We start from the raw sequence: 14,869 nt of genomic DNA, 5'->3' as shown, positions 1-14,869 counted from the left end.
TGTAAAAGTTGGGGTGTCTAGGCGACGTTTCGACGAGGTCTCACTCGTCATCTTCAGGCTGGTGCTTTCGGCTTCTTGTTACTGGAACAGAGCGGGATCTCAATGTTTGAGTTCCTATAAATACTGTAGAGGGGGTGTGGTGTCTAGCCTCCAATGTTCTGGGCAGAGAGGAAGTTCCCAGGCTAGTGTGCCTTTTCTTCTTTTGTTCCTTAATTACTTGAGAGATACCTTGAGTGATTTCTTGAGTGATATCCTGAGTACCACTTAGGTGGGTCATTAGGTGTGGATTAGTTGCTAAAGTCTTTGTGTCTTGACCTCTTGAACTTTGTGAAGAGTTTTCCTGAGAAGATGGCTGTATTGCACTTAGTTGTGCTTTAGCTTGGCTTCGTGTATAGGGGCGAGCTGTGGTTTTGTGGCTTGTGTCAGCCAGATCTGTGTAGGGATTGCAGGGGGGTGCAGCATCCGGAGGTGCCACCATGGATTGGCTACTGGATGGTGTCAGTAATTCATCTGTGGAGAGGGTCTGGGTTTGGGTCTGGTGTGGTTGATTGGTGTTGGCGTTCTGTGTGCCTCTGGATCTGGTGTCAGTTTTTGTGGGGAGGGCTAATTTCCAGATGTCTGGCAAGCGGGATGTGTCGTCACGCTTGTTCATGTTGTGAGGGTGTTTCTCTATCTCGAAATTAATTTTGCAGATTCCAAATTGCTCTTTAACACGGAACATCACCACAAGAGAATAATCATGGAAGCCATCGAGATAGAGAAACACCCTCACAACATGAACAAGCGTGACGACACATCCCGCTTGCCAGACATCTGGAAATTAGCCCTCCCCACAAAAACTGACACCAGATCCAGAGGCACACAGAACGCCAACACCAATCAACCACACCAGACCCAAACCCAGACCCTCTCCACAGATGAATTACTGACACCATCCAGTAGCCAATCCATGGTGGCACCTCCGGATGCTGCACCCCCCTGCAATCCCTACACAGATCTGGCTGACACAAGCCACAAAACCACAGCTCGCCCCTATACACGAAGCCAAGCCAAAGCACAACTAAGTGCAATACAGCCATCTTCTCAGGAAAACTCTTCACAAAGTTCAAGAGGTCAAGACACAAAGACTTTAGCAACTAATCCACACCTAATGACCCACCTAAGTGGTACTCAGGATATCACTCAAGAAATCACTCAAGGTATCTCTCAAGTAATTAAGGAACAAAAGAAGAAAAGGCACACTAGCCTGGGAACTTCCTCTCTGCCCAGAACATTGGAGGCTAGACACCACACCCCCTCTACAGTATTTATAGGAACTCAAACATTGAGATCCCGCTCTGTTCCAGTAACAAGAAGCCGAAAGCACCAGCCTGAAGATGACGAGTGAGACCTCGTCGAAACGTCGCCTAGACACCCCAACTTTTACACGGGAAGACACCCGAGGACACCAAAACCTGCATATCTATATATTGATACATATACATTGATATGTTATATTAGTAACTTTGCATCAATGTAACATTTTTATATGTAATTGCGTGCTATAATATTTTTGTTTAACTTGTCTGTTGTTGCTTCAGTTTTCTGTACACTGCTTAGAGATATTTTAAATACAGAAATTAAATCATCATTACTACCCAAATCAATGGGGTTGGGTGTGTTGTTGCTTTTTTGGCAGAGCAGAAAAATCTGCTTGGAGGGGGGTCAGATCAGATGTTGGTCACCCCGGCTTCAAATAAATAAATAAGCTTGGCTTAATCCCTCCCTCCCCCCCCATATTTTTTTCCTTCAGAAAACAGGACCAAAGGATTATGAATAGAATATGTGTGCAGCTCCTGTTCACTTTGGTGAACTTGCATAAGGGAAGCTCCCTGTGGATTGTATCAAATGGGTCTTCAGGCTACTTGGCCTTTATTCACCCCTGGAACAGAGAGAGCTTTTGAAACGGTCCAGGTTGCTAATGGTGAATTGGGTGTTGGCCTGGTTTGAGAAAGGAGACTGTGTTGAAAAGCCAGGAAAAAAACTATAATAAATGGCTGGGAATGAAATTCTTATCATCAGTGGAATTCCCACCTGTAATTATCTGATTAGGGGATTCACCACTCTATAATTTCATCCCCGAAATAATGATGATTATAATGGTTCACTCATGCCACTGCAGTTAAGGTCATGTCAGTGTGTGAACCCATATTCTCATGGGCTCTATTTGAACTCAGCTGGTGAAATTCATTCTTAGCCTTAAGCAGAAACTGAAAATGAGGCAGATGTGCATATAGCAAGGAGTCTCTCCCTCTTAGAAAAGTTTTAACTAGCGATAAAGCTTTTGCTCCCGTCATGTTGCAGATAAGGAGCTATAGGTGTGCTTGGATACTGCAACCATTAGCATTAAGTCTTAAGCATTAAGACTTGTGCAGTCACTGATTGTCCTGCTGCCCTTAGCATGCTAATGTGCAGCTTCTGAGGTCAAAAGGTAGGAGAGAAACCGTACAACTGGCATTCTGTCGGAATGAAAACCTCAGCACAAAGTGTTTTCAAAATGCTGATCCTTGCACACTCAGGTCATGGATAGGTCAAAACCTTTATTTAACAGACTGTTGAATTCGAAAAGGCTTTGTGTTGGAAAGGGCTATGCGTATGCAAAGGGAACTTCTGCTGGTAGGATAGTGCCTCACCATGTCACAATATGAATGAGACAAGTGTGGTGTAGGGAGTGGGACATTGGGTTTGGGCAGAGGACAGCAAGGTTCAAGTCCTCTTCTTAAGCCCCATTCAGCCATTTTCCTGCACACCGCAAGAGCAGGTACGGAGAGCAGGCCTTGCTCAATGATGCTGTCCCTCACATTATGGTTGTGATGACCTGTCCCTTCAGCTCTCCATTCCTTTGGGCTGAATTTCTGCCCTGGGGAGTCTTCTCTATTCATGGTTTTTCAAGGTTCTGATTCATGTGGGAGCTTCCACAAGTATAGGAAGCTTTCACTTTGCAGGCCATCACCCTGGAACATGCACGTGATGGGGATGGGGGCAGAGATAAGTGTGTTTGTGGGTGCTCTTCCCTCCCAACTTGCCCTCTTCAGCACACCTGATTAAGGGCTCTTTTCTATTTGCCATCTCTAATCCTATAATGATCCTCCCTCCCTCCAGGTACGGTTGTCAGTGACTATGCTTGGCATTGAAAATGATCTTGGCAACTATAAACAGTGACAGTGTCTGCCACCTGTCCATCCAATGTCCTTTGGGAATATTGACTGAAAAGTGGTATAGACGTTTCATAAGTAAATAAAAAATAGAGAGTGATTATTCATAATCATGATTGCACTCATTGGCCAGCAGTTTCCCTCTCCTGAGCATGAACTCTCCAGTTTCCCTCTCCTGAGCATGAACTCTCCAGCAAAAGAATAACCCTTCCTATGAGCCTGGCCCTACCATTCCAGTTCTATGCAAAACCACAAGATAACTAGTATATCCATGTTCATTTTATGAGGCCTTTATTAACTACCAATAGCTCTGGTTCACTGAAGAATCCTCTCTTGCTTAGCCTCATGTACAGGTGTGGTATGTATGGGAAGAAGAAACACTTTGCTTTTCTGTAATATTTGTAATATTTCCCTATAAGCCTTTAATGAGTCAGCTTTCCTATATAGTGTCTGTCATTCGTCTCTTAATGTGAGTGACTTCACAAGCTTCCTGAGCAGTGGAACAAATAATAATTGAAGATAACTAGGTGGCCATTCTGGTGCTTTGCCATTCTAAAATGTTGGCTCCTGATCCAGAGATGCCCTCTTACCACCATCAAAGTAATATTGGCATCCTACTGTATCTGGCAGATGTCTCTAGTGGCAGAGCCAAGCCCAGATCCAGGAAATGGCAGCTGTGTTTCTTGGTGCCTACAATTCCACCTCTTTTCTCCTTGAGTCCATGTGTGTCAAAATAGAATCCTGTGTCAACTTAACACCCTCTGGTAGGTTACCCAGGCTAGAGAAACCAAGATTGCCTTTTTGCCACCTACTGTGCATTGCTTTGCTCCCCCACTATCATGAGACAAGAAACATCTTGTGCTGGAAGGTTGTGCATGATGCTTTCAGTATGACTCAGTCCTGGCCCTTTTCATCCCAGAAATTCAGGAGTCCTGTCCAGCTGACACCCCAAAGAGAATGCAGCGTCTGTTCCCTGGATTGGCTCAAGATAATTTCTGCTCTCAAGCCTTTCTGCTGAATCACCGCGTGTTTACAGATCAGAGAGGGGAGAGAAATGTAAAGTCTAGCAGAGGGAAAAAACAAGCCCTAGCTTGGAGGGAGAGGGATGAGGTGAATGCGTGGCGAGTTATTTGTTTGGGTGCCAATCACGTCATTTTCCTTAACCCTATCCTGATCTGGATAGTTGGTTTATAAACTGAAAATCAGAGGTTGCAGGTTCCAATGGTGCTTGCATATCCCCAAATATATTTCTTGGCTAAGGCCATTCAAATGATTGTTTCAATGACTTGGCCACTGTCAAACTGCAGTTTGAAATCTCTTGCATTTAGGAGTAGTTGACACACTTTACATTCATGACTGTCGCTTCAGTAGTGCTAGAATTAAGGGGGAGACCTGACTTCCTTCGCTCCTTTTTTTAAAAAAAATGTCTACAGTTGGAGAGAGTTGGGCAAGTGGATTTTGGGAATTTCATAATTTTATTTTTTCCTATTTAATGGTGGCTTTGGGCAAGTTACTCACATCTTTGCATCACTTCCCAATTTCTCTTTAAACTGATTTTCTGTACATTTACATTTCATGTAAGAATGCCACAACATCGTTAAGTGATGCCTCCAAAAATTAATAGAGCGCCTCCACTTAGATCTGAGCAAGTACTGCTTCCCACTGGGCTGGTGTACATGCTTTGAAATCTTCCAGTGCTGCATATGTAACAGAGCAGTAGGAGGTCTTTATTGTACACAGGCCTCCCCCCTGCCTTACTGCTGCCGCCATGCATACTGTGTAACCTCTCCTAAAGTCAACGGAGCTACTTTGACACAACCGGACAATGGTCTGTAATCACAATTGCTCTTCATTCTTGAACAGTTTGTGGTTGAGGCTCAGAGGGGGGTGGGGGATCCCAGGCCAGCAGATGCATGCCATTCATAGCAAAGGTTTGGCTGGCTCTGCCCAAAGAGGAGACTGCAGCTTCATAAAAGGGAAAGGTCCATGTCCCAAGGCTCCAAACATAGGCTGAAGACCCCAAAGAAGTTCTGCTCTCCTCCCCACCACCAAGGAAGAGCAAAAATTGATTTTAGGAGTCTCTGTTGTCCAAGCAAATGGCCAGCATGGTTTCCCTTTTGTTTTCGGCAGTGATCCTGTCCATGTGTTTGTGGGAGATGGTGTTACTGGTTTGTTTTTGTTTTATTACATATTTTGTGTTCTCGTTTTGCATTTTTATGTATTTTTGTGAACCGCCCTGTGATCTTCACATGAAGGGTGGTATACAAATTTAATAATTAAATAAAATAAGTACAATTCCACGTAAATAGCCTGGGGGACCGTTCCCCCCCCTTTAAATCCCCATTGTCATTTGGAGACTTGACTGAGCCATTGGAACCAAACATTTATTTTCTAGGGAAGAGACACACAGCTAACTCTTGACTTCCATTGCATACATTCAATTTTCACATGTGTTACCATTCAGTACAATAATAGCCTGTATTTCGGAAGTCACAGCTTATTTTGCCTCTTGGTTACTGTGGATATGTGAATGTTCAAGAATGTACAGTATGTGATGTTAACCACATTTCCACTTGATAGCTAGTATAATTTTTGTTTGTTTTTCAGAATTCATTGAAGTAAAAAAGGTGTGGGAGGGGGAGGAATAATCAGTTAAAGCTACTATTCCCTGAGGAAAATATTGGGTTTACTTTATTTCACATTTTGTATGGATTTGTGTAATACACAGGTAAGAGCTCCTATAATCTTCCTCCCCCACATTTCTACACACACTTATTAAAAAGCAATGCCAAGGCGCACAAAGACATCTTTTAACCACAGGGAATGGTCAGTACAGAAAACAAAAGGTTCAAAGTCAACAGCATTCCCAAAAGGCCTCAGACATTTTAGAATGGAAGCCACTTGGGGTTTTGGTATTATTAAAATACCAAAAGAATAACCAAGGTGACTGGCAAAAAACAAAAACAAAACCCCAACAAGAAATAATTCATTCTGTAACATTTTTTTATCCCATGAATGAGAGAAACTCCACAGCAGAAGCAGATATCTTGCAGAACGTACCTTCTTCCAGAGATCAGCATATTTTGGATCTCAAAAACTAGGCCAGGGAGTGTGTGTTTTTACACTGTAGGAGATAGTAAGCAACCTGCATGTACATCAGGGGTGGGGAATCTGTGGCCCTCCAGATGATGGACCCACATCAACTCCTGACTATTTGCTGGGCTGGCTGGTGCTGAGCTACAGGTTCCCCATCCATGCTTACATCATCACAGGTAGTGATTCTACATGCAGTGAAAGATGCTTGCATGATAATCAGACCTGATAATCTATGCATGGAATGCTAAACTATCTCCCATACAGAAATGTCTTCAATATATTGTTTATTATTTATTGAACTCTCCTAAAATGACCAGTTGCCATCCTCCATGACTTTATTAGTTATTCATCTTTCTTGCCACATCATGATCGCACATTCCTTTGGACAAATTTACTGCATACATTTAAAACTGTTCAACTTACCCTGCTCTCAGTTTAGCCTTTACTATATTTGAATGTTAGATTTCCCCCTACATCCCATACTTATAGCCTCTAAGAGAGAATTCAAAGCAATAAAATGGGCAAAACCTATAAAAAGGAAACTTCTAATCAACAGTGTAGAGGACCTGTGAGCAAACATCACAAAAGGATCTGTATTCCAGGTGCAGAACTGATTCCAGCAATCTCATTCTCTTTCAAACTTGTACCCAAACTGCACAGCACTGGCCCTGTAGATTAGATTTCAGGAGGATAGCTCACTGCTGTGTATGACCATTATTGAATTGGGACCAAAGTCTATTCTAGGACCAGCCCCCCCCCCTTGCCTAGCTAGTCTTCTGGACAAATACAATACTTTCTGCAAACTGTAGGTACAAAGCTTTTAATTGTGTAGCTTTCATAATGGTTATTCAGCTGAAAAAGAAATAGCTTACAGTCTGAAATCACAAAACTCAATTTGGATTTTGTTCAGGGAGCTGTGGAGGTGATGTTGTTTGCTTGGAAGAGGGATACAGTGGTACCTCAGGTTAAGTACTTAATTCGTTCCGGAGGTCCGTACTTAACCTGAAACTGTTCTTAACCTGAAGCACCACTTTAGCTAATGGGGCCTCCCGCTGCTGCCACGCCACCAGAGCACGATTTCTCTTCTCATCCTGAAGCAAAGTTCTTAACCCGAGGTAATATTTCTGACTTAGTTGGTCTTTAAGAACTGACTTAGTTGGTCTTTAAGGTGCTACTGGAAGGAATTTTTTTTGCTTTTAATATTTCTGGGTTAGCGGAGTCTGTAACCTGAAGCGTATGTAACCTGAAGTGTATGTAACCTGAGGTACCGCTGTATTGTAAACGTTCTGAAATACTTTAGGTTTATCATTTTGCAAATTATTTTTAAGATTATGAAAAGAAAGGTGGGTTGAGGGGAACTAAAAGCAAAATTTGAAGGGACAAACTGTTGCAAAGGCAAGTATTTCCCTCCCCCCGCCCAAACATAACGGATTCCAAAATTTCTCAATGCTTCTGAGGGCAGTGTGGAATCCTAGATATATTTCTGTCAGAACCGCATAGGCATTATGTTCAGTAATCTTCCTCTTCCTCCCTAACAGGTCAGCCCCAAAGCCGAGTAACTGTCCGGATCCCTCCAACCTCGACTTTGATTCCCCTACTGCAGAATGGTGCTGGGCATGTGTCAGACCTCAGTGCTTCTACCGGCGAAGCTGGGAATGGTGCCTTGTGCTCTGAACGCAGCTCACTGTCAGGCTCCCAGAAGCCTCATCGGAAGCTACAGTCTCATCACTCCATCAACAGCCAGATCAGTAAAAAGAGCAAAGGCAGCTCCAAATCAGCATCATCTCAAATACCTACTGAGGCACAGGAAGGTACCTCTCCCCATACCTTAATATTCTTCAGCTACTGCTAGAGTTTATTTGGTCCTTCGTTCATCGGGAGGAGAGTAGAAAGCACCACCACACCAGTGACTGGATGGTAGAGAATGTGAAGGTGGAAAAACACTGATGCTCCTGATTACTACTTTTTAGTATATACGCTACCTGTTTTGTTTCCAGACACATGGAGTGGGTCAATGCCTGCATTAAGATGCATGTCTTATCCATAGGAGATATTCTAACCTGAGTTCCAGTTCATGCAATTACAAAGCCAATGATTCATTAGACAGACATGACTGGACCCCAGCCAGCCAGCAAACCAGCCAGGGTCCACAGAGTCTCAGTGGCAGGACTGGAGAATGGTCAACTTCCATGCAACAGAGGGCAGATTCAGTGGAAGGATGCAGGCAGCAAGTGGAAGCTGGGACAAGATCAGGGGCAGTTCCACAGGCCTGAAGAAATGGGCCAGAGACAGAAGAAAGCAAAATTATGGAGATGGATTTAAGAGTTGCTATTCTCACAACTCTTGTTCAGTGTCTGAAACAATTTGATTACATGCACATGTTCATTTGCATTAGCTTTTGAACCTGTATGCCTTCCCTCTTTCAGGATTTACTTACTTTAGCTACCTTAGCAGCTGTTAGTTCTTCCTTTTGGGACTTGTGTATGATTCATCCAGATTCTTCATCTAGTCATATGGCAATTGCAGAGAAATGCAGCCTTCACAAGGGAGGTGGACATATCATCCTTTGGGGGGCTAGTGGCGGTACAGGCTCCTATACTTTCCACTGTGCACTAAAGCACAAGCAGGAGTGGGAAATGTTTCATGGGGAGTTGTCCCCTGGTTCCCTTTACTATGAAGCTGCTGAGTGGCCCTTGCTTGAGAACTGGAGAGTATTATCTGCACTGTGGCATTGTGTGGCGTGCTGAATTACTGACAGAGCAATTCCCCGTGCAGTTGTTGGCGCTAATTGCTATAACCATTTTTGCCTTGCGCACTCACCATTGGCCAAACATCTGGAGGCTGTATGCCAGTAGTAGGTGTGGCCCAAAGTAAACATGGCCACTTCAAGGGCCAGATCAGGCTCCTAAACTAGGGGTTGGCACCCTGGCTGGGTGGGTGGGTGGAGAAAAAAGAGAGACTGGAAGGGGTGGGGGAATGCTCCAAATCAGACCTTGCAGTTCCATGTCATTATTTTTGCAGCTGCAAGAGGCCGGCCACTGTTTCTCGGCAAGAGACCTCAAGGGACTGTTGATGCCAGCGAGCCAGTAGATGAACTATCACTATCTGTTCTCCCTTTCAACCAGTTGTGGGCACCTGGCTTATGATGGAATCTTCTCTGGAAGAGGGAGGATTTATAGTTATGTATGTTCAAAAGGAAGGTTCGGGCCTTAATTCATGTCACTGTACACAGTGTTGATGTTAACTCTCCCTAGCTGGCCAGGCTCTCAATCTCATGACCACTGAAGAGATTCCTAGGTGATTTCTCCCTAGCCATAGCATCCCAGATAATCACTGACTCTCATCCAAGTGTCTGCAGCATCTTCTTTCACCAGACTGGCACCAGATGCCTTGATATACTGAAATGCAACATTTATGCTTTTCTTAGCATCAGTAGATTTTTGGAGCAATGCCTTTGCAGAATGCTATGCACAATGGTATCTTCTGTTTCTTCCTGTCTTCTGACTCTGGTGCAATCACTTCTCTCCATGCCTGGTTTCAGCTTCCCACACTTGGCTCTCTTTTGCTTGCTTTTTGATATTCTCTTTTCTTTCTGCTTCCAGATTGCTGTGTCCACTGCATCCTCTCCTGCCTCTTCTGTGAGTTCCTGACCCTCTGCAACATCATGCTGGACTGTGCCACTTGTGGCTCCTGCAGCTCCGAGGATTCTTGCATCTGCTGCTGCTGCTGTGGCTCTGGGGAATGCGCCGATTGCGACCTGCCATGTGACATGGACTGCGGCATTATCGATGCATGCTGTGAGTCGGCTGACTGCCTTGAGATCTGCATGGAGTGCTGTGGCCTGTGCTTCTCCTCCTGAGACATGCAGCCAGATCTCATGCCCTGAATAGAAACTGAATGTGCGGGAAACCTTGGCAATGAGGTCTCTCCACTGTTCTCCCCCACCATCCAATAATCTGAATCCAAAGAAGCTAAGTTTGAAACAGCAGATGAGCCCTGCGGAGGGGACCCAAATTCTGGGCTGCAGAACTGCTTGGGAACAAGATGTGCAGGATTCTTGAAGGACAAGTGGTGGGCGTGCTTGCTTTATCTCTCCCCTCCCACCAGATTCCTCCCAATGGCAGCTGGGGGAGAAGAGTGTTCCTGCTGCCTGAGCCAAGAGCAGACAAAGATTAGCTGCACATCCAGCTATGCTGCTTGGCCGGGATCTGGAGCAGTCACACGGAGCCCAGAGATGGGCATGATGTGCTGCCTGGGTCTAGCGTGCCAGTAAGCTGTGCCACCTACTGGCCGTCGGGTCCTGCTGCTGTTCGACTCCTGGGTATTTCTCCCCTTAGTTCTGGTGCTTTTCGTTTGGCAATAGTGCCTTAAGTGTACTGATGTCAACTAGCTGGCAGCCTTGCTCTCTCCTGGCTGGCCACTGAACATCTCCGGCGCCCAAGAGGATGGCAGCTAGCCTAGTATGCCAAGATGGAATGTTTTCATGCAGCTGCTCTGGGCTGATCCCTGGCCCTGTAGCAGAATTCTTCCAGTGGCAGAAAGAAAGGAAGCCAAAGCCTCAGAGCAGTCCCTAATCCCATGAGAAAGTGACTTGTGAGCAGCCCCTCCACAATTGTCAGCAACCAGGAGCTGACCTGTTCTGTGAACTTTTAAGAGGACTTGTATCTCACCCCTAACTCCCCTACCCAAATCCTTTAGTCAACCTTTTGCAGTGGACATATCGGTGCTGAGATTAGACAGTCCCATCCAATCATCTCCATACGCATTCAAGGATCTCGATGACATATCTGGTGTTTGAATGCAATACTTTTAAAGGAGATTTTTCCTGAGGATGAGGATGTACTTCATAGGTGTGGAAGGGGATAACAGGAGCCTCATTTCTGTGCCTTTTCCCCACAGCAGGCAAACACTAGGCCTAATGCAAAGGCAGCAATCCATTTGATACTGGACACTGACATGACAGCCTTCCAAGAGAGCCATCCAAAATGATAGCCTGTTTTGGGACCATAAAGGGGAAAAACAGATACCGCTCCAACTGTAGACATCCTTGCCATGGGAGTCCTCAAATCCCTTTCAGTGATGGGTTTATATTTTGTCTTTCCATTGTTATTTGTTACTGTAAATAAAATGTTAAAAAATCACTTTGAGCCAAAGAATACTTCAGTGTTGTGTACTGGCTTTAGGGGTGAAACTACCACACACTGATAAGCAGACACCTTTTCTGGGGTCATTTTACCTCAGTACAAATCACACACACCACATATTAAGTGCATGAAGCATTAGCTGCCATAGTGTGTTTAAAAAAACCATGCCAGTGGTGATTGATTAATTAATAACCCCATGAACATCTTGTATTTTGGTTGTTATATCTAAGCACAAAATGTTTTGTTTCAAATAGCCTAAATTTATAAATGGAGGACCTTTTGGGGAAGGCATTCTTTAAGATGGAGACAGGCAGGGAGTACCGTATTTTTCATCCCATAGGACGCTCCGTCCCATAGGACGCACCTAGTTTTTTTGGGGGGAAATAAAGGAAAATTTTTTTCCCTTTATTTCCCCCCCAAAAGCAGGTCGGGGAAACCAAACCAGGTCGAGGAAGGGCGCTGCACCTCCCTGAGCTTGTGGGGCTGGCCGATGTCTGCCTCAGGCGGCAGGCTGCTATCCGCAGCGTGGGGAGCCCTGCGGGGAACCCCTGCAGGGCTCCCCACGCTGCGGATGTCTGTCCGGCGCGCGGGGCACTCTGTCTCAGGGCGCTCCGCCCGCCCGGCGGCAGGCTGCAATCCGCAGCGTGGGGAGCCCTGCGGGGAACCCCTGCAGGGCTCCCCACACTGCGGATGTCTGTCCGGCGCGCGGGGCGCTCTGCTTCAGGGCGCCCCACCCGCCGGGAGGCAGGCTGCTATCCGCAGCCTAGACAGCCCTGCTGGACCTCCTGCAGGGCTGCCCGGGCTGCGGATGCGCTCCCGAAGCGCCGGGCGCTCTGCTTTCAGGGCGCCCGACGCTCCGGGAAGCAGGCTGCTATCCGCAGCCTAGACATCCCTGCCGGACCTCCTGCAGGGCTGCCCGGGCTGCGGATGTGCTCCTGAAGCGCCGGGCGCTCTGCTTTCAGGGCGCCCGACGCTCCAGGAAGCAGGCTTCTATCCGCAGCCTAGACAACCCTGCCTGACCTCCTGCAGGGCTGCCCAGGCTGCGGATGTCTTCCTGAAGCCTGGAGAGCGAGAGGGGTCGGTGCGCACCCACCCCTCTCGCTCTCCAAGCTTCAGCGAAAGCCTGCATTCGCCCCATAGGACGCACCCAGATTTCCCCTTCATTTTTGGAGGGGAAAAAGTGCGTCTTATGGGGCGAAAAATACGGTAACTCCCAGATCAGAGCATCTGAAGTAGGACTCACAAGATATATCCCTTTCCCAAATGACTGGAAAGAGCTGAAGAATTGCAGGGGTGTTGCGCTGGAATGAGTGGTTCTGACTTTTGGAGCCTTTGCACATCTCTTAATTCCTTAGCATTTAATGATGAACGCTGTTTGGTGAACAAGGTCGTTTTGGGTTTGATTATACTACATCCAGGAAAAAAGGTCTAGTAGCCAGACTGCTCCATTTTTTTATGGAAGTGTTCAAAACTCTCTGGGTTGTGCTTCAGACTGTCGGCGGAGGCATTGCATGATAGAATGCTCTCTGTATAAGCCCCCTTAACATGGTGCTCTCGTGAACTGGTGACACAGCTAACAAAGTCGCTGTGGGATGATGGCACCTTTACCCCCATGCTTTTGAGATCTGCTGGGAGGGGAGGGGGAGGGGAGCAGCCAAGCTCATGCTTTGGTGGTGACACTGGATAGGACATCCTTGTTTGTGGAACTCCCTGTGGAGGTGCAGCTCTCCCCCTAGTCAGCTTTTTGACGTCAACTGAAAACTATCTTTTCCTTTGGGCTTTTGGGAGATAAACATGTGGAGCCCAACAGTTATTATTTTGTCTGCTGCTGTCATTCCTTATTATTGTAATATGTTTGGATAAGGAGGTCAAATTCTGCTCTGTGGTATTTTATCTGACATTTATGTAAACCGCCCTGGGATCCTATGGGGTGAAGGACAGTTTAACAATTAAAAATGATTATGGACGGTGATGATTTTAGCCCTGTCCCTGACATTGCTGGGCTGTTCCCAGCCCTTTGCATTTTGGGGGATAAGCTTCGGAAGTGGAGAGCTTCTTCTGCCTTTGTAGGTTCCTCACATTTTATATTGCAATCATCTGTGGGTTAAACCACAGAGCCTAGGACTTGCTGATCAGAAGGTTGGCGGTTCGAATCCCCACGACAGGGTGAGCTGTGAGCTCCTGTTGTCCCAGCTCCTGCCAACCTAGCAGTTCGAAAGCACCTCAAAGTGCAAGTAGATAAATAGGTACCGTTCCGGCGGGAAGGTAAATGGCGTTTCCGTGCGCTGCTCCAGTTCACCAGAAGTGGCTTAGTCATGCTGGCCACATGACCCTGAAGCTGTCTGCGGACAAACGCCGGCTCCCTCGGCCCATAGAGTGAGATGAGTGCTGCAGCCCCAGAGTCGGTCATGACTGGACCTAATGGTCAGGTGTACCTTTACCTTTACCTAACATATAATGGGTCTGGGAAGAGCTTTGAGTTAGGACTAAATGGGCAACCCCTGTGGGTGGTATTCAGTGAAGTTTTACTCAGAGCAGACCAACTGAAATTAATGAGTATGACTAAGTCCCTTAATTTCAGTAGGTCTACTCTTGAGTAAAACAGGCACATATTTGGCATCTTCAAGGAATAATCCATCCCCACTAGAACATCTGGGCTGAGACATGGTAGAGCCCTTGGCTGACCCAGGTCTGCTGACCAGGCCTTTCCAACCCCCCTATTTTCCTGTGGGGAAGTTTTCTCTTGTGCTTATGGGAGGGATGCATTTATTCAGCACCAAGTCCTTGAAAATTATCATGGGTCATCCTCCCTCCATATTGGTGGCCATCTTGTTAAGACAGAATAAACAGCATAAACGCTCTTCAAAATGTGAAATATGTTGGCTAATTAATTACACACATGCTAACATGTTCCTAATTAGCTTTCGCGGACATCTTATTTCCTAAAAATACCATGGCAAATAATTCGATATTAAATACCACAAAGGGAGCAAGGGAACACATTTGCAAAATATATTATTAAGCAGCTGGTTTTCAAGGGCTTTCAAGGGACAACAATCCCTAAATTTCTAGACAAAAATGCCTGCAAGAAGTTTTAGAGGCCTCGCAAACAGATCACAGATTTAAATGACTTGAAGGATAATCAGAAGCTCTTGGGTCCTTTGCTAAATGTTGGGTAAGCATTGCTAGGGGTCCTGAAGATCATGTCTATGGCTTTAAAATAGGAATGGGGAACCTGGGACCTTCCAAATGTAGGACTCCCAACTCCCATCAGCCCCAGCAAGTGTGGCCTGCGGACGCTAGGATGATGGGAGTTGTAGTTCAACAACATTCCAGGGATTAATAGGTTCTCCATCCCTGCTAAAGCAGCAATAGAGGTTAAGCCATGGGTAGGCAAACTAAGGCCCAGGGGCCAAATCTGGCCCAATCGCCTTC

The 14,869-nt window shown here is 46.0% G+C and overlaps 1 protein-coding gene across 1 annotated transcript in view; it reads left to right on the top strand.

Moving 5' to 3' along the window:
* Positions 1 to 11,431, top strand: part of MDFI (MyoD family inhibitor) — a 49,683-nt gene extending 38,252 nt beyond the window's left edge. The window contains exons 4-5 of the mRNA XM_083745099.1: positions 7,829 to 8,101; positions 9,893 to 11,431. Coding sequence (XP_083601225.1) covers positions 7,829 to 8,101; positions 9,893 to 10,149 — 530 coding nt within the window. The 3' untranslated portion in view covers positions 10,150 to 11,431. The remainder of the gene's footprint in view (positions 1 to 7,828; positions 8,102 to 9,892) is intronic.
* The last annotated feature ends 3,438 nt before the right edge of the window (positions 11,432 to 14,869 follow it).

The sequence above is a fragment of the Podarcis gaigeae genome (genome assembly GCF_964106915.1).
Source record: "Podarcis gaigeae genome assembly, chromosome: 6".
NCBI lineage: Eukaryota > Metazoa > Chordata > Lepidosauria > Squamata > Lacertidae > Podarcis > Podarcis gaigeae.
The sequence above is the reverse complement of the archived record's forward strand: the minus strand, read 5'-3'. Positions and strand labels throughout refer to the sequence as shown.